General features: G+C 45.2%; 6 protein-coding genes across 6 annotated transcripts; 4 read left to right on the top strand and 2 right to left on the bottom strand.

Moving 5' to 3' along the window:
• The first annotated feature begins 1,085 nt into the window (after window positions 1-1,085).
• Window positions 1,086-4,097, top strand: LOC117848252 (peptidyl-prolyl cis-trans isomerase A1). Its single transcript, XM_034729589.2, has 7 exons — window positions 1,086-1,234; window positions 1,317-1,511; window positions 2,277-2,427; window positions 2,528-2,616; window positions 3,295-3,349; window positions 3,438-3,523; window positions 3,647-4,097. Exons 1-7 carry the CDS (start codon window positions 1,202-1,204, stop codon window positions 3,797-3,799), a joined length of 762 nt encoding a protein of 253 aa, XP_034585480.1. The 5' UTR covers window positions 1,086-1,201; the 3' UTR covers window positions 3,800-4,097.
• Window positions 4,098-4,248: 151 nt separating this feature from the next.
• Window positions 4,249-5,775, top strand: LOC117848251 (zein-beta). Its single transcript, XM_034729588.2, has 2 exons — window positions 4,249-4,430; window positions 4,494-5,775. The coding sequence occupies exon 2, from the start codon at window positions 4,722-4,724 to the stop codon at window positions 5,496-5,498; it is 777 nt and encodes a 258-aa protein (XP_034585479.1). The 5' UTR covers window positions 4,249-4,430; window positions 4,494-4,721; the 3' UTR covers window positions 5,499-5,775.
• A 3-nt stretch (window positions 5,776-5,778) lies between these two features.
• On the top strand, window positions 5,779-6,523 carry LOC140222341 (uncharacterized). Its single transcript, XM_072292629.1, has one exon. The coding sequence runs from the start codon at window positions 5,923-5,925 to the stop codon at window positions 6,133-6,135; it is 213 nt and encodes a 70-aa protein (XP_072148730.1). The 5' UTR covers window positions 5,779-5,922; the 3' UTR covers window positions 6,136-6,523.
• Window positions 6,524-7,761: 1,238 nt separating this feature from the next.
• Window positions 7,762-8,764, top strand: LOC140222342 (uncharacterized). Its single transcript, XM_072292630.1, has one exon. The coding sequence runs from the start codon at window positions 8,180-8,182 to the stop codon at window positions 8,390-8,392; it is 213 nt and encodes a 70-aa protein (XP_072148731.1). The 5' UTR covers window positions 7,762-8,179; the 3' UTR covers window positions 8,393-8,764.
• A 1,747-nt stretch (window positions 8,765-10,511) lies between these two features.
• LOC117848614 (uncharacterized) lies at window positions 10,512-13,026 on the bottom strand. Its single transcript, XM_034730083.2, has 2 exons — window positions 12,519-13,026; window positions 10,512-11,018 (listed from the first exon to the last, which is right to left on the bottom strand). Exon 1 carries the CDS (start codon window positions 12,891-12,893, stop codon window positions 12,525-12,527), a length of 369 nt encoding a protein of 122 aa, XP_034585974.1. The 5' UTR covers window positions 12,894-13,026; the 3' UTR covers window positions 10,512-11,018; window positions 12,519-12,524.
• Window positions 13,027-15,045: 2,019 nt separating this feature from the next.
• LOC117848613 (uncharacterized) lies at window positions 15,046-16,679 on the bottom strand. Its single transcript, XM_034730082.2, has 2 exons — window positions 16,520-16,679; window positions 15,046-15,903 (listed from the first exon to the last, which is right to left on the bottom strand). The coding sequence occupies exon 2, from the start codon at window positions 15,887-15,889 to the stop codon at window positions 15,329-15,331; it is 561 nt and encodes a 186-aa protein (XP_034585973.1). The 5' UTR covers window positions 15,890-15,903; window positions 16,520-16,679; the 3' UTR covers window positions 15,046-15,328.
• Between the last annotated feature and the right edge of the window lie 31 nt (window positions 16,680-16,710).

Raw genomic sequence — 16,710 nt, 5'->3', positions numbered from 1 at the left:
CCCTGCCAACCCGCACGAACTCGTGAAAGGAAAAAGTAATAGCGAAGTCGCCTGCTCGAAAGTAAGTACGAAAAAGAAAGTAACTTGTTGTATTGATTGATCGTTGTGTTTACAGATTTACAAAGGTAGCTATTTATAGCCCCGTACAAATAATCTTCTTAACCGACTAGAAATCTATCTCTAATTCAAACAGAAAACAAATATCTACAAGCACAACCCGTGCTAAACTAGTTACCCCACGCTTCGTGGGCTGATTTCCACCTTATCCTTCCATCTTTCCAAGCCCATACAGGCCCAACTAGTCCATCTTCCTGATCGGCCGATTTCTTATCGGCAAAGGATTGCCGATTGGGAGTCTGGTGCATTCTCCCTGAAGCGAAGTAAAAGCTGCCGGCCGATTCCGCATTATAGCACCATTTGACCGATTCCCAACTGTACTTCTTCGACTTCTTTTCTTCTTGGCGCCGATTCTACTGATGACAAAATCCGGCGTCAACACTTTGCCTAGCAAAAATTTAGAAAAAGTATTATATTAAATAGAAAGGGTGATGAGTTACAATTTTTATACGACTCTATTAACATATGCTAATTTATATAAACTTTAAATATTGATTTTCAAAACTAAATAATTATAATATGATCGGAGTACTTGAAAAATCATGAACTAAGAACAGAAAAAATGAACTTGAAAGTTTAATTCTTAGTTGAAAATGAAAATCTGAATTATACCATCCAAGGAAACTCTATTTTCCTAAAATGAACCGTGTGGTCTCCTCATCCACATGCCCTCCCTTCCAAACTTGCCGGTGACAACTGACAATGGAAGCTCTAGCCCCATTCCTATCCTAACTAACCTATCTCTAACAGTAGAAGAAAATGTCGAATTTTAAAAAAAGAGAAACGTTAAAATGGTAATTTTGGACCCTACATAATGTCTCAAATGTTGCCAACACTACTCACGGGATAGCAAAAGAAATTGCAAGGTTGTGCCGTTACCAGCAAAAAAGTCTGCCGAACTGGCCGTGGAGTGGTGTGCGTATTCAGGTGTTACCTAAGGACCTCGACGTAATTTTCACCATAATATCTGGGGGCTCATCTGTAAAGAGAATTTTGCGTATCACTTTGTTATCTACTCTATCCCCCGGCGGAGTGGAGTCTCCATTCTCCAGCAACCATCTCCTTCCCCTCTCCAACCCCCTCAATGGCGGCGGCTGCTACTTCCTTCGCCTCCCTCGTAAGCTCCCAGCTTCTCCTCCTTATCTCTACGCCACCTCTTCCAAGCTCTCAATCCCTGGACCCTCTTTTGTTGTTTTCAGGCCATCGCGCGACCTGCGACGGCGGCTGCGGCATCCGGGCAGCGGGCCCTCCTCGCCTCCAAGGCCTCCTCGCCGCCCCTGTCCCTCCGCGCTGCCCGCCTCCCCTCACAGGCCGTCTCCTTCTCCGGGGGCCTCGCGCCTTCCCCTTCCCACAGCCGCGCGCGCTTCGTCACATCCGCCAGCGCTGAACCCAAGGTGCCATCTTTACCGCTGCTGATTTCCTCCTTTTCTTAAAAAAAAAACTATACCTGGTAACGTATGGCTACTGGGCCTGCGGTAAAGTTTGCATCTCTCAAGTGGTGTCCCCATTGTACCAGGGAGATTATCGTTTAAGGAAGCTAAACTGCAATCCTGGCCATTTGTTTTATTAGATTTTATTTGTCTTTATTAGTTTCATAATCATGGGATAGAAGTGCAAATTGAAGTTCATCATTGATGATTTAGGTGTCTTGTTCACTCTGATAAATTGATTGAATCTTATAGTTGTATGCATGATTACCACTCTAGCCATTACTTGCACGAAGAAGTAGATGTGCTCCTGTATTTAGTTGACACGGTGGGCTGGCCTTGTTTAGTTGCCTGATTTTGGGTTTCCAAAATCACTGTGCTAGCACTGTAGCACGCTGTAGCGTTTCGTTTGTATTTGTGAATTATTGTCCAAATATTGACTAATTAGGCTCAAAAGATTCGTCTCGCAAAGTACAACAAAACTGTGCAATTAGTTTTTGATTTCGTCTACATTTAGTACTCCATGCATGTACCGCAAATTTGATGTGATGGGGAATCTTATTTTTGCATAGTGTCAAAGTTGAGAGTTTGGGGGGAACTAAACAGGCCCTAGGTAGCTTTGCGGTCACATTTGGTTCATGTGTACCTATTCTGCTGTCTCAGTTTGTAAGGCGCAATAGGATGGATTGGATGTATTTCATGGTACTGATTTGGTTCTTCCGCCCTCTGCAGGAAGCAGATATTCAGTCCAAAGTCACAAACAAGGTCTACTTTGACATAAGCATTGGGAATCCTGTGGGGAAGAATGTTGGGAGGATTGTCATCGGCTTGTTTGGGGATGATGTTCCCCAAACTGCAGAGAACTTCCGTGCTCTTTGCACTGGTATGAGGGATAACTGGACTACCTTCTTGTCATGCAATCTTCTCCATTTCGAATATTGTCTTGCCCAGAAGAGAAACATAACAAGGTTTTCTGTTTGCAGGAGAGAAGGGGTTTGGATACAAGGGATCCAGTTTCCACCGTGTCATCAAGGACTTCATGATTCAGGGGGGAGATTTTGACAAGGGCAATGTATGTGTTCACCTACTATCTCACTAAACTCTGGTTTGCACTTGGATATTTATGCTATCATGCACATTCAGTTTAGAGAAATTAAAGAAGATTTTCATGCTGCTGTGCTGATATGTTCTATCAAAAGATTGAATGGTTCTTTTTACTTATTTTTAATTCTGCAAATGCACTTGTTTAATCTTGTTGATTGACACTGCTAAATATTTTCTTACTTTGTGGTTGTTCAGAGTACTTTATGCCAGACATTTAGTTGGTGAATAGAAAGAGGAGTTGTCCTACACAAGTTTCTAGATAATCTGCTAGCTTCATGTTATACAGCAACCTTTGTAATGCTGCTAAAATATTGTCATAGTACATTAAGTCCATTATCATACATGCATTTTCATTTTTTTAATGAGTGATCTCTTAATTCATGAAATTATAAGTGATTGTCACCAAATTCCCGTTGTCCATACTGATGCACACAATTTCCAAGTTTAACTTTATGTGGCCTTAACTGGCAGTTACACAGTATAAGGTTGGGCCACCCAATTCTTTGTGTGCAGCCTCACATATTGGTTTTTAGACACTGCACAAAAGCAATAATTTTGTGTTTGAACAGTTGAACCTAGAGAAACTAAATTGGAAGATGAAGCTTTCAACTATTCACATGTGATTGAATATAACCTACATTTGCAGGGTACTGGTGGGAAAAGCATATACGGGCGCACCTTCAAAGATGAGAACTTCAAATGTATGCTCTTCATCTGAAATGGTCTTGATATGGTATGTGTTTTTTAGTCGCCTGCTAAAACTTATGGCATGCTGTTCTCATGTTTTAGTGGTTCACACTGGACCTGGAGTGGTCAGTATGGCTAACGCTGGACCAAACACCAACGGCAGCCAGTTTTTCATCTGCACTGTCAAGGTAAATCTTGTGCATACCAGAGAAATGACTTTTGTTTTTGCCACTTCTGCTACTTTGTCGATTTACTTATGTACTAGTGCCAAAGATAACCCGGAACTGGTACGACTGGTGCCTTGGATGCAGACACCTTGGTTGGATGGGAGGCATGTCGTGTTTGGCCAGGTTCTTGAAGGCATGGACATCGTAAGGCTGATTGAGTCGTCGGAGACTGACAGAGGTGACCGTCCGAAGAAGAAAGTAGTCATCAGTGAGTGCGGGGAGCTTCCAGTGGTCTAAGCTTTACTTGTCTTACCTCGGATGGAAGTCGGCGTTTCCCCCACTTGGGTTGACTTGAGAATATCATGATACTGTGAACTTATCGTGCTATCTCCTACAAGTTATAGAGTTTATTTCGAGTTAAAGCTAAGGTCACAAATCTGAGGCATACTGTTGCTTTTTGGCTGGAATAAATGTGCTAGTTTTCCTTGCCCTGTTGTAGGGAAATGCTTTTGTTCACGAATGTTACCGTGTAGCCTTGTATGTTCTGATGCTTCAGTGTATGCTTGATGGTAAATCGATGTTCCGTTGTTGCACACGTTGCCGTTTCGTGCAAATGCTGCTGACCATCCAAAGCAATATTTTCTCCTGGGTCCTTGCAAAGTTGGCATTGTCAGGATAGGTCAATCTCCGATTCTGTTCATATACACCGAGAGGATGTCATTCTTGTGCCGTGTGTATGGTACTGGTTGTCTTCCCCAGACAATCTATTTTTACAAACTCATGAAACTACTCTACAATGTTATAGGTGCAAAGTGATGAAGTCATGTAAAGCTGCGCTCTTGGGAGTTATCTAATGAACTGGGACGATATTATAGACTAGTTTCGATCCAACAAGGCAGTAAGCACTACAGGAAGCTTACATGAATCGGTGAGTCATGTTGATCTGTCTTTATAGCCGGTTCTGCTTTGCCTCATATGTGTATGTGAGCAGGATATGTAGAGGACAATAATCTTGGGCGTGCAAAGTGAATCGACGCTACTTTGAAGCCAATAACAAGCTATGGATTTATCTCAACAACATCCACAACACTACAAAGTTAGCTTCACAAGCGTATGAAAACCCTGAACAAATCCTTGACATGTAAAGCGAATCCATGCAACATATGTGTGCTGTAAAGGAGCTTGGATGATGTGGATACCCAAATCCAAGTAACAAGACATGTCTGCATTTGCACGTAATGCAAATGCAATGCAACACTCCAAAATCATCAGTTGCAGATCAAATAAAGCAAATGCTGGAGAACGCAAGCCATGGATGGATCGGATCGATCACAGGCAGCCGGCTATAAATTGCCCTCACATATGCAAAGCACTCATGATCTATCATCAGATCCATCGTCGTCCCTGTTTCATCGATCCATATACTCCATTAATACACAAGGGCAGCAGGGACAGCAGCATGAAGATGTTCGTGGTGCTCGCTGTCCTTGCTCTCGCAGCCGCCGCCGCCTCTGCGCAGCAGGTCAGCTGGGACTGGCTGCAGCCGGGCATGTACGGCGCCGGCGGGGTGTACCACTGCGCCGAGCTCCTGCGTCAGCCGCAGTGCAGCCCGGCGGCGGCGCCGTACTACCTCCGGCGGGAGCAGACGATGTGGCAGCCGAGCGCCGTCTGCCAGCCGCTCCGGCAGCGGTGCTGCCAGCAGCTGAGCCTGATGGACCCGATGTCCCGGTGCCAGGCCATGTGCGGCGTGGCGCAGTCCGTCGCGCAGCAGCTGCAAGGCGGTGCCGGCGCCGGCGCCGGCGCCTTGTACGATCCGCCGCCGCCGGCGGCGCTGATGCGGCAGTGGCAGCAGCTCCTGCCGGCGGCCCAGGCGCCCATGGCGGTGGCGCAGGCCGCGCAGAGCCTGCCCGCCATGTGCGGCCTCTACCCGCTGCCCGGCTACTGCACCACCCCCTGCGCGCTTTCGGCTGCCGTTAATCCTCCCTACTACTATTGATGTGGAAATCGCGCTATTTAGTGTTTATGATTATGTAATAAGCCATTAATCCTCCCTTTCGTTGTTGACTGTCTTTTTCCCCCCTTTTGAATTCCAAAAACAAATCAAAATGCGCTGCTCCTGCTTTACCAACAACCACACTTAGCCTAGCGTGCAATGGCCCACGGCGGATGTCCACCACCAACAAGAAGGTTCATTCCCGTTCCAGTCGTCGGGCGATGCATCTACCTGTAACGTCACAGTCATATATCGCAAGAAAAAGCTATATTGCTGGTTACCTCTCCATGATCAGACAATTCTCTGTAAAGCGAGCCAGCCATAGACGCCGGGCCTGACGTCGTCTATCTGCCGCGAGAGAGAGAGGGAAGGGGTAAGCTGGTTGGAGAAGGCCAGAGCAGAATTATTGAAGAGGAGGAGGAAGAAGATGCAGGACTGGGCGCCGGTGTTCATCTCGTTGGTGCTCTTCATCCTGCTGTCGCCGGGGCTCATCTTCCAGATGCCCGCCAAGTCGCGCCTCTTCGCCCTGGGCAACTTCCAGACCAGCGTCGCCTCCATCATCGTCCACACCATCCTCTTCTTCGCCCTGGACGCCATCTTCCTCATCGCCATCGGCGTCCAGATCCAGCTCGGCAGCTAGCTACCCAGGCATGCAAGCTACGGTATCCATCTCTGATGATCATCCGTCATCGATCGATCCATCAGATGATCGATCGAGCTAGGTGCATCGTTGTCGTTCCTCCGATGATTCGTGCGGTGTATATGTATGTATGGGCATAGATATATGCTGGCCTTTAATCAAGGTCAATTCAAATTGCTGCTTTGTTTTCAAGGTCATCTGAGATTACTCATAAGGCCTTAATTTGTGTGCGTACAGTATGGGTATATACGTTGGTGTCGCTTTTTTTGAAAGGGCAATTGGTGATGCTGCTTTAATTTAGTCGTTCCTGGCCATTTTTTAGGTTCCGTTACTTGCTATATGTAGACTTGTATACATGTATGATCGATGTGAATGCTGTTTCAGTTAATTTTTCCTGTCCAATCTGTCAGAGTTTAGTTACATGTATGATATGCATCGCGAACCACACATATAGCTTCTTCGTCATCAGATCATCTAATGGAAATGAACCCTTGTTTATTCATCTGCGGCTATCGACGGAAGGCACGTCGCCGCCATATATGATACGGATATTTGGGGTGGAGTGGATGTGAAGACGCAAGAAGAGAGAACAAACGAGAGAACATTATGAACACAGTACAAACGTACGTGTGGCCGTCCACCCAATTCAAATTCCAATTACATTTCCAGCCATGAGTTGAGAACTACTGGAAATGGATCGCTCGTAGCGGCAGCTAGCTTTATCAATATAATCGACGCTGACAGGAGCAGCCCCTCTCCATCGCAACTTTATTTGATCCATCTCTTATGAACAGACTTCATTACATGCATTTACTGAACTGATGATCATTGACAACTCCACGCTGTCTGTGCTCAATTTAATGTACAGCATCATTATTAGCTGGTTGACGCGAGCTAGCTAGCTCTTGTTGACCATTGAGATTTTAGAATCGATCACTGCATGCACTCCGACGATTATTTGATTTGGTTGGTTTGTTTGATTGGAATTGGACCCGTCTTACACGCTGAGAAAATAAACAGTCGTTAGTCGTAAGAAACTACTTTTCTTTTTTCGATAACGAGTCGTAAGGATGAACTACTGACAGACAGCAGGGGAAGGATAGAACTGAACCAATGAATAGTGTTTGCTCAGTCTTATCTGTCTATATATCCGCTGCTGCTGCCTTTTGAGTGGCAGCAGCATAGCATGCATATTCAGGCACCAATCAATAAAATAAAACGAGTCCAAATTCAGAGAAGACCCACCCACATATTCCTGGAATCATATTATTGCATCGCCTTTTGTCTTCCATCAGCACACTATAGCTTTATCTAACTATTTTTGCCTTGACAGAAAGCGAAACGACATCAAACGCGCTCGATCGATAGATTTGGGGATTAATTATCGGTCGGGTGACCTAATATGGTGATCAGCAAAATCTTGGCCAGCTTAATTAATTAGCACGTTGGCGACCAATGGCGGTATCCAAGTGGGATTATATTATATATACTTATACATTGCAAAAGGGCTTCATGCATCTTCTGTTACTGTTGATGTATCCAAGCACCTCTTAAAGATAGAGTAGTACTGAAATTATAGTATATGGTGGTGAAATTGGAATGGAGAGAAGAGGCGCGAGGGACATGCCATTGTCATGTGGGAACGGCCACGGATAGCGAAACGCCACCGGCCACAGCCAGAGCTAGCGTCGTCGAGAGAGCGAGCACCAGGCGAAATCAAGCCACATGATCAGCTCAACCTCACCTTCCCCTGCACCCCACAACTCAAGAAGCATAGGCATAGTTCTAAGCCTCCTAACTAATAGTCTGCTGACAGCCAACCTGAAGGAAGAGCCCTCATTCCATCACCTGCTAGCTAGCTGCTTCGTTCTGCAACAACGCTAGCTGCTAATACTAGCTAGTAGTGATCGATATATCCTTCGTCCATCGGGTTGGATCGTCCAACAAGTTGAAGCAAGAAAGACAAGTGAAAGCAGAGAGGCATCGTCAGCAAAAAAGAAGAAGAAGAAGCAAGCAAGCAAAGGAAGAAGAAGGAGGCGTCAGGATGTCTGACTGGGGCCCGGTGGTGATCGCGGTGGTGCTGTTCGTGCTCCTCTCGCCGGGGCTGCTGTTCCAGCTCCCCGGCCGCTGCCACTTCGTCGACTTCGGCAACCTGCAGACCAGCGCCGTGTCCATCCTCGTCCACTCCATCATCTACTTCGCGCTCATCGCCATCTTCGTCATCGTCATCGGAGTGCACATCACCACCGCCGACTAGCTGCTGCCAACCTGCCATAGCTAGCTACTTGCTGATTGACACCTCCATTCCTGCAGATACTTACTGCAGGTCACTGCTATATGTAGCTACGCAATCTTATGATTCTGTTTCTGTTATCTTCTTTTTTCTTCTTCATTTCTTTCTTTGCATTTGCATGCATGACTCTCGCTGTCCTTAAGTATATACTCCACCCGCTGGTCTATATGTTGATTGATTTACATGTAAAATACCAGAATGTCATGTGTGCTCCACAAAGCTTGTGCAAGGCCCCAATAAGTTTGTGAGGTGGGCATGTAAAGGTCTTGTGTTTTTCTTTTTATTTTTGCTGCACCCCTTGCAAATAAAAGGAGCGACTGTTTCTTTCTTCAGCTACCTAACTACTTGCCTTCTGCAAGTCCAAGCTTCTATAATTTCTCTTGTAACAAGGAGGATTTATAGGAGCATATAGTGAGCAACACGTTGTGTATATGTGATCCATCCTTGGAGTGCCTTGCTCCTTCCGTGAGTTTGTGTATATTGAGATCGAACATTTCAGAATTTGTATCTATATTTTATCTCCAAAGTTACTTCCATTGTAGATATACTCTATATAGTACAAGTTAGCTAGTAGAAGTTGCGTTTTTGAGATAGAGTGAATGCCCAAAACGTCACTCTTTTACGAAGGCTATACCGTACCCAAATGTTATATGACACGAGAGTTATGAGGCCACTGGATCCATCCGTCTTATTAGTTAGGTTATGCATGCTCTCGCGCATTTGTCATAATCAACTTAATTCAATGTCCACCCAACCACAACCATCTTAGGCAGCTACTTAATTTCTCATGAATCATCTGTTTCTCCTAAAGCACTATCTCATTTAATTTACAAATATTTAATAACTTTGACTTCACTGTCAAAGTTTGACATTTAGTTGCTTTATAGATATACTCATATACACCGGTCCGTACCTGAGAAAACAGTCGTGAGTGTATGTTGTCCTTAGGTACTTTTGATGGCAAATTTATTGACACTTTTACTATTTGTGTTCTCTTTTAAATCTGGCTCATAGATACATGCTGTGTAGACGTGGCAGAGACGTAGATGATCGTCCACTACTTTTCTCCTATGACGAATCCTCAAGATGACGAGATTCTTCTTCACCACTAAACAAATATCTAGGTGATGATATGACCGAAAGCTAAATGGTAGCTTGTGTGAAGATAAGAGCAAGCCAAGACATATGGCTTTTGGAGCAGGAGCACCATCTCTTTATCTCTACCTTTCGTTTTGAGAGACGACATACGACGGGAAATGTTTGTCTCTTTCTTCATGTGCAGTACATTTCACTTTATCAATGATGATGACAAAAGGTATAAGCACGCATGATTTGTTTGCGAAATGCATTTCTTTCCTTGTCTTTCCTCTAAAGAATTCTGGAAAAAAAATCGCCATCAGCAAGCAACAAACACAGGAGCGAATTGCTATTGCGTTTTTAGATTAAATTACACACATTGAGAGAAGAGGGGACGCCGGCATATGGCACTAGCTGCTTACAATGCATTAGTGTTCCTACTAAAGATAGCATAACAGCTCTGCACCGTCTGTTTTTTATGTGCTCGTCACCTCTATATATGATATATATAATAAAACCTTGGCAACATTGCTATATGTATACATATATATCATCGTAAACACATCACTTCTCCCGGTGATCGAGGCAGCATCTGTTTTTTTTTTTCCATTCGTACCCTGTTGTCGTGCTCAAAATTACTAGTCCTGGACTACACGCTGACTTGCTCTGTAAACCAGTTGGGAAGACCAATAACTGGAAGAGAAATGCCACGAGAAAGCTACAAAGATGTATAAAAGAAACGTTGTCAATGGAGAGGGTTTACGCTTGCCAGTGCGCTAAACTTACAGTGAACTTTGACGTTCCATTAACAATATATGTTTAAAAATAATAAATCGCAAATATTTTGACCAGGAATAGGCAAACAATAAAACCGGAGCACCAAGAAGTAATTGACGTCATTGCAGTGGATGGAGAAAGGGAGGTTGAACAATAGGTGTTTGCAGTCCCAAAAATGCTGATATCATGTTCACAAGTAATCATTAGGGTGCAAGAAAGAGAAAACAAGTATAGGAACCGAATATAATAACTATTATATCGACTAATAATCATTTTCAGCGCAAAATCAGAGTTAGAAGGCACAGCACCAAAATCACCAGAGTATACAAGACAGTTTTACTTCAGAACTGAAGCAAATTTGGCAATTATAACTGAAGCTAGCAACCCCCTTTGCTAAGGTTGGAAGTTGGAACAATCACGATACCGTAAATTTAAAGGCTGACATCCCTTAGGCTGAATTAGGCATGGAACCAATATGACACATCTTAAAGAGCATTTTCAGGAATTTTAGTAATTGCACTGAGCTTGATTGACCACAAGTATAGAAAGACAATGGCATCAGCCCATAACAATCTAAAATACAGGACCAATGGAAACAGTAGCATGCTGCAGTGTGTGTTGCATATAGCATGGGTTGCTAGAGCTTGTTGAGCAGGAGGATCCAATGAAAGCATCTGTTGATAAAAGGCACATAAATTATTATGTTGCTGGACTGTCATGAAAGGCTTCTGATGCCCTACAAGAAAACCAAAGGTAAATATTAGGAATTGAGTAGCATGGCAAAACAACATTATTACTCATGGTCCTTATCAGATTATAAGTTTGCCAAACTCCCCTCAAATTTTAGGAGTTGAATTACATAACCAGACCGCAAAATAATTCATGCTCCCCTACATACATAATTAGTTCCAAACAGGTCCCCTCTAGGCAATCCCCATAGGAGTCTCAATAAAGATGAGTATTGCGTTCCCATTTACAATTGAATAGACATCTGTTTTATTTCCTGAAGATCTCCACAAGTGAGGCACTTCTATGAGACTATGAATGCCCACAATAGCTTATGAAAGACTCGGCTCTTCTTTGCATGTTTGCAACTGTCTTATTTAGTACTTTTTCTGATTTCCTGATTTTATTAGTGCGAAACAAATCGTTGTTACACAAGTATTCACCCTTGCTTGCCCTGTAAGCGGTGCTACAGGGGGAATAAGAATTGCTCAAGAATAAACTGTAGCTGTGGTATGGCTCGTTCGGTTCGGTGGGGAGGGGAGATTAAACAAGCCCCAAGTTTAACCATCATGTGGGGCGTGAAAAGACCATTTTATTCCTTATCGTATTTTTGGAAGAAAAATGAAAGGCTATTTGGTGAGACTCATGTGTCGCATGAGAAGAATAACATCACAGTGACACCACCTCAATTTAATTTCTTTATGAACTGAGGGTAAATCATACAATGTGAGTTAATGGAACAGGTTAAGATACAATAAAAAATTTCTCTTTTATATGTACTGAAAATTCAAAGGATGATTCATCCACTAACACCTTGGCTGTTATAAAAACAAGAAGTGATATATCTATTCACTCAAATCTCTCAGAGCAAACATGTAGAAAATCTTGCCAATCACATGCACAACCACGAGAAGAATATTTGGCACTAGATTATCTGGTCTAGCTAGCCTGGGCACATTGAGGTCATGTGGTATAACATCAAGGTTAATTGCCCTTCTCCTTTTTCTACCATTAGAAGTCACAGACTTGATATGCAATAATTTCATGCAACATAACTCGTCAACCAAGGAGTGCATGAAAAAAGTAGCACAGAAATATTTTATGCTTGCTTTTCATGCACTGCCCCTGATTCAGAAGGGCTAAACCCACAATTTGTCATAAACGGATATGCCATTATAGAATTGTGCCTTCCATAATCCATATGGTCACTTTACATGATGGTGTAACACAACAATTACAGCAACCTATCATGGGAAAAACAGTACAACAATTGGTTTAACGTCTGACATAGAGCACTCTTGATACAGAAATGGAGTGGCAAATTAATAGCCACTGCAAACTCTTCAATTGTTCTTCATGCTAAGACATTTAAATTTCATTGGAACAGAACGCAGATAAATTTGATGTACTGACAACTCTATCTTGAGACATTGGATCAAACACTTCAAGGGCATGCAACACAACAGAAAAACAGAGCACTCTGGGAACAATCTGGGCTCCAGAAGCTTACCAGAGGCTACTGCGCAGTGGCAGCGGCACCCTCAGCCGCGGCTGCTGCCGGCTTCGGAGTCGGAGCCGGCGGGTGGTGGGAGATGACAAGCGGCGGCCTGGGCGCGCGCCGCTCCTCCTCCGCCTGCCTCCGCGCGTTGTACATCTCCTCCGTCTCGACGACGACGAGGCGCTTGACCTGCGTGAGCATCCCGAGGAGCGACGGCGTGGTGCGGTGCTCGACGGTGCGGTGGCAGCGGCGGAGGCGCATGGCCTCAAGCGTGCGGCGGTGGAGGCGCCGCGTCCCGGGGAGCCCCCGCACCAGCGTGATGTACAGCCGCGGGCTCCACGCCACCGGCACCCGCGACTTGAACGCGTTGAACGCGCTCCCGCTCATCTCCGCGGCTCCCTTCGGGCGATCCCCCTTTCGCTCGCTGCGTGGAGGCTGCGGCGGCCGGAAGCCTAAACCCTAGGCGGCGACGATTGCCGGAGGCTTTGGGGGGGAATGAGATGGTTGGGCCGGTGTTGGCTCCCAGGTCCAGGTTGAAGTCAATTTTTAAGATGGGCTGAGATAGCGGTGTTGGGCTTGGGTAGTAGGACATTTGCTCCTCTAAAAAAGAAAAGAAATAAAGCTGGTAATATTTGCTTGTCGAGACACTCGGACAGGAACGCTCTGCACAGTGCCTAGTACTAGGCGCTAGCATAGCAGTTCTGCTCCATCTGTTTTTTAGGTGCTCATCACCTCTATTATATATAATATATATAATAAAACCTTGCCAGCATTGCTATAGTAATAGTGTAATACACATATGTCATCGCAACCACGTCACTTGTTCCCGTGATCGAGCAAGGAAGCAACAGACACTGGTCGATCGACGATGGCCAACGCTGCTGCTAGCGCTCCTGGCGGCCGCAATGGAGCGCTCGCTGGCTGCCGCGGCAGAGGAGGCGTCTGCGCCGGAAGCTGATGCGCCGCCGTACGGCAGCAGACGACGACGGGGCGCCGGCGCCGGCAAGCGAAGACGATGACGAGAGCCCGTCGATAGGCGCCAAGGCCAAGGGCGGGGCTGCACCACATGATGGAGGGGCTGTCGGCAGTCAAGGCCAAGCTGGAGTGCAAGGAACTGAGCAGCTGCCCCGCCGGCGAGCTGAGCTGATGGTCGATCGATGAGATGCATCAACAAACACCACCAACAACCAGCAATCTTATTATCCTTTCTATTTAGCTACTCCCAGGCTCTCATCTGTCCTGGAGTAGCAATCTAACACCCTTCTTCATCTGTCCTTAATTCGTTGGTGACAGAATGTATTTGTTTTGTTCCTGATGCTGTTGAGTTGCATCCCAGCATTACTTGGGGATACAGCAACCCAACAGTAGGGTGAATACTAGCAGCAAAGAACAACGCTGTGCTGTGCATATTCTCCTGTTTGAGGGCCAATTCATTTAGACCATGGAATGTATAACTGCAGCTACCAGTTAGATCATGCATGCCACAGAACAGTAAGGGCAAACAATCATATGCATGGTCGAGTTTGTAAATACAGCAGAAAAATGAAAGAGAGCAGTTGAAAAAAAAATGATATATACCATGCACTCTTATCCTACACATGATCTACATTGATTTCTGGAAACTAATTAAATTTAATTATAAACCTCCCCTCCTCACATAGTCGTGGGAGTGAAACTCAAGGACATAAGAGCAAGCAAAGTCATCAGCGTCAAGAAGGTGAGTTGCACCTAGCTAGTTGTATCATTCCATCAGTAAGCCACAGTTGTAAAAGCATATATCAGATTCTTTTGCCAGAAGTAAAATCAAACTAAATGTGCAACTCTTCAGAGATTATTATTAGTTTTTACATGAGTTGCTTTTAGTTACCACTTACCACCTTGGTGCAGACCCAACAACAAACTAAATGGGCAAAAGAAAAAAATAGGAAAATGGAAGGTAAGAAAGATAATTGGACAGACGGAATGCAATGGGGAGGTAGGGTAGCAGCACATAATAGAGTGCCGCCACAACTCATAAAGATAGTAAGCAGATGTTTTTTGGCTGTTTGGCGCCAATCGAACTCTAGCCATCCAGCAGATTTTTAGAGAAGACAGACCATCCCTATAACAAGAGAAGACAACATACCCCCATACTTTGCAATCACTGACAAAATTATCTGAAACAAGCAGCAACAAGAAGCTATCCAGATCAAAGTAACCATATAGATACACTTCACTTGCGATGGAATTTTGGAGGAGCATCTGTGCCTTACCGTTGGCGCTGGCACTACTATCAGCAGCGCTGGGTAGGATTTCTTTCATGGGTTCAGGGTGCAATTTTGACCAAAAAGGTTGTAAGTAACCAGCAAGGAGATCTACTTGGGGTATAATGCTACATCCCAACAGCTGAGTGAATATGATAAGGCAGTGATACTTGGGGTATGATGCTGCTAAAATGTGTCACTTAACATTGAAAAGAGCTAAACAGAGGCACAGGCCAAAGCGTATGTCTAGGACAATAAATCAATCATGTTACCATATACAATGCAACAATAAGTACTTCAGCCAATGCATACCGATCTTACTCATAAAATCTCATTCAGACAAAAAAAACTTCGCACCACCAATTGATATTCCGATTGTGACAAACATATGTAATACGGAAGCTCTAAACTTAGGCTATGCAGCCTCACCTAGCCCAGTGCAGTGCAATTAGAAATCTACAAAGATGTTTTTTGGTTCCCATGAAAAATCCAGGTTATTGGATCACCTCAAAATCGTAAAAAACAAGGCAGAACAGTGTATCAGGTCACCCCAACTCACGAAACTTCATGGGCTACTTACTAATCGGCTTTGGTGGGGGCATTCTTCACGGCCATGCGAGCGCATGCCTCAAATCTCCTGACAGCTTCAGCACACTTGAGCGGGTCCTTCGCATTGCTCTTGTAACACTCGAGGCAGCCTGCTCTCTCCTCAGTGCAGGGCATGGGGTTCTGGTACGGCAGCTTGAACTCCTTGTCGTGCAGCTCCTTTGCTCTCTTGCTGAGCTCTTGGCGTGCCCCAGCCTCCTGCTTGTCCAGCTTCTCCAGAACTGCCTCACTTTCTTTAAGAATGGAACGGATGGCTTCCACCTCTGGCATTGTGGCTGGGGGCGGTGGGGGAGCAGGGGTCACTGGCAGAAACATAGGGGGAGGCTGCAGAGGCCACCCAGGAGCAGGAGCAGGGCTGCTAGTCTTGGGTTCGCTTGGGAATTCCTTTGGTGCGCTGTCCTGGGGTTCTTCATGCCGTTCCACAGTGGCCTTCTTCTTGGGCTTGGGCTTCCTGGCTTTGCGTTTGACCTTCTCATCATCGCGAGCAAGCTGATCAATGAGCTTGGTGCTGATCTGGATTGTGTAGTCACCCATCGTGGAGAGATGTCCTGCACCAATAGCATATTGTTGGCATTGCCTTGCAAGTTTGTTGACAATCGCGAGCAAGATGCAAGTAAAAGGATCATTTAAAAGGAAGGATCATTTAAAAGGAATTCTTCACTAAATACTCCGTTAGCAAGAACATAGAAGCACAGTAAACGCACAATGGTATGGTTTGCAGTCACCATGAATCCGAGGTCTATCAGCTTTTTCCTTTTGTTTCAGAGCGAAAGATGTGGCAAGTAAAGCGACGAGGATAAGAGGAACAAATGCGCTTGCTAGCTTGAGGAAGCAAAATGCTAGCCAATGGTGAATTTTTTAAGGAGAAGTAAGAAATTGAGCACCGAACAACCCTCGTGCAGGCACACCAAAGCAAACCCCACCAAACTCATGACAAACAAAACTGGATAGATGGATGAAGAATCGGAGCAAGGAAGATCCGGGATAGGTTAGGTGTTCGTCCCCACTAATCACCATCAATCCATCCACCCAGTTGCGAATCCAGGCGCTAGCCAACAGCAGTCGAAGAGAATAGAGAGGATTTTCATGCCCTAATCCAATCCTCGGAGGGGGAGGGGGAAGATAATCGATTCGATTACTACAGGGCCAGCTTGGGTTGCTTACCGGCGAGACGGGCGGAGGAGAGACAGAGAGCGAGAGGCGGCGCGGCGAGCTCCCGACCGGCCGGGTATCGGAGGCGACGGAATATGGATGGATCCAGGCGTGCCGTGCTGCCGGCGCAAGCAAGGAAGAAGTGGCCACCACCAGATGGGCTTGGTTTTGGGCCTTTTCTTTCTGTTTTTTCACTAACCTGA

This window comes from Setaria viridis, chromosome 3 (assembly GCF_005286985.2).
Source record: "Setaria viridis chromosome 3, Setaria_viridis_v4.0, whole genome shotgun sequence".
Classification (NCBI taxonomy): Eukaryota; Viridiplantae; Streptophyta; class Magnoliopsida; order Poales; family Poaceae; genus Setaria; species Setaria viridis.
This window is presented reverse-complemented; position numbering and strand designations above follow the sequence as displayed.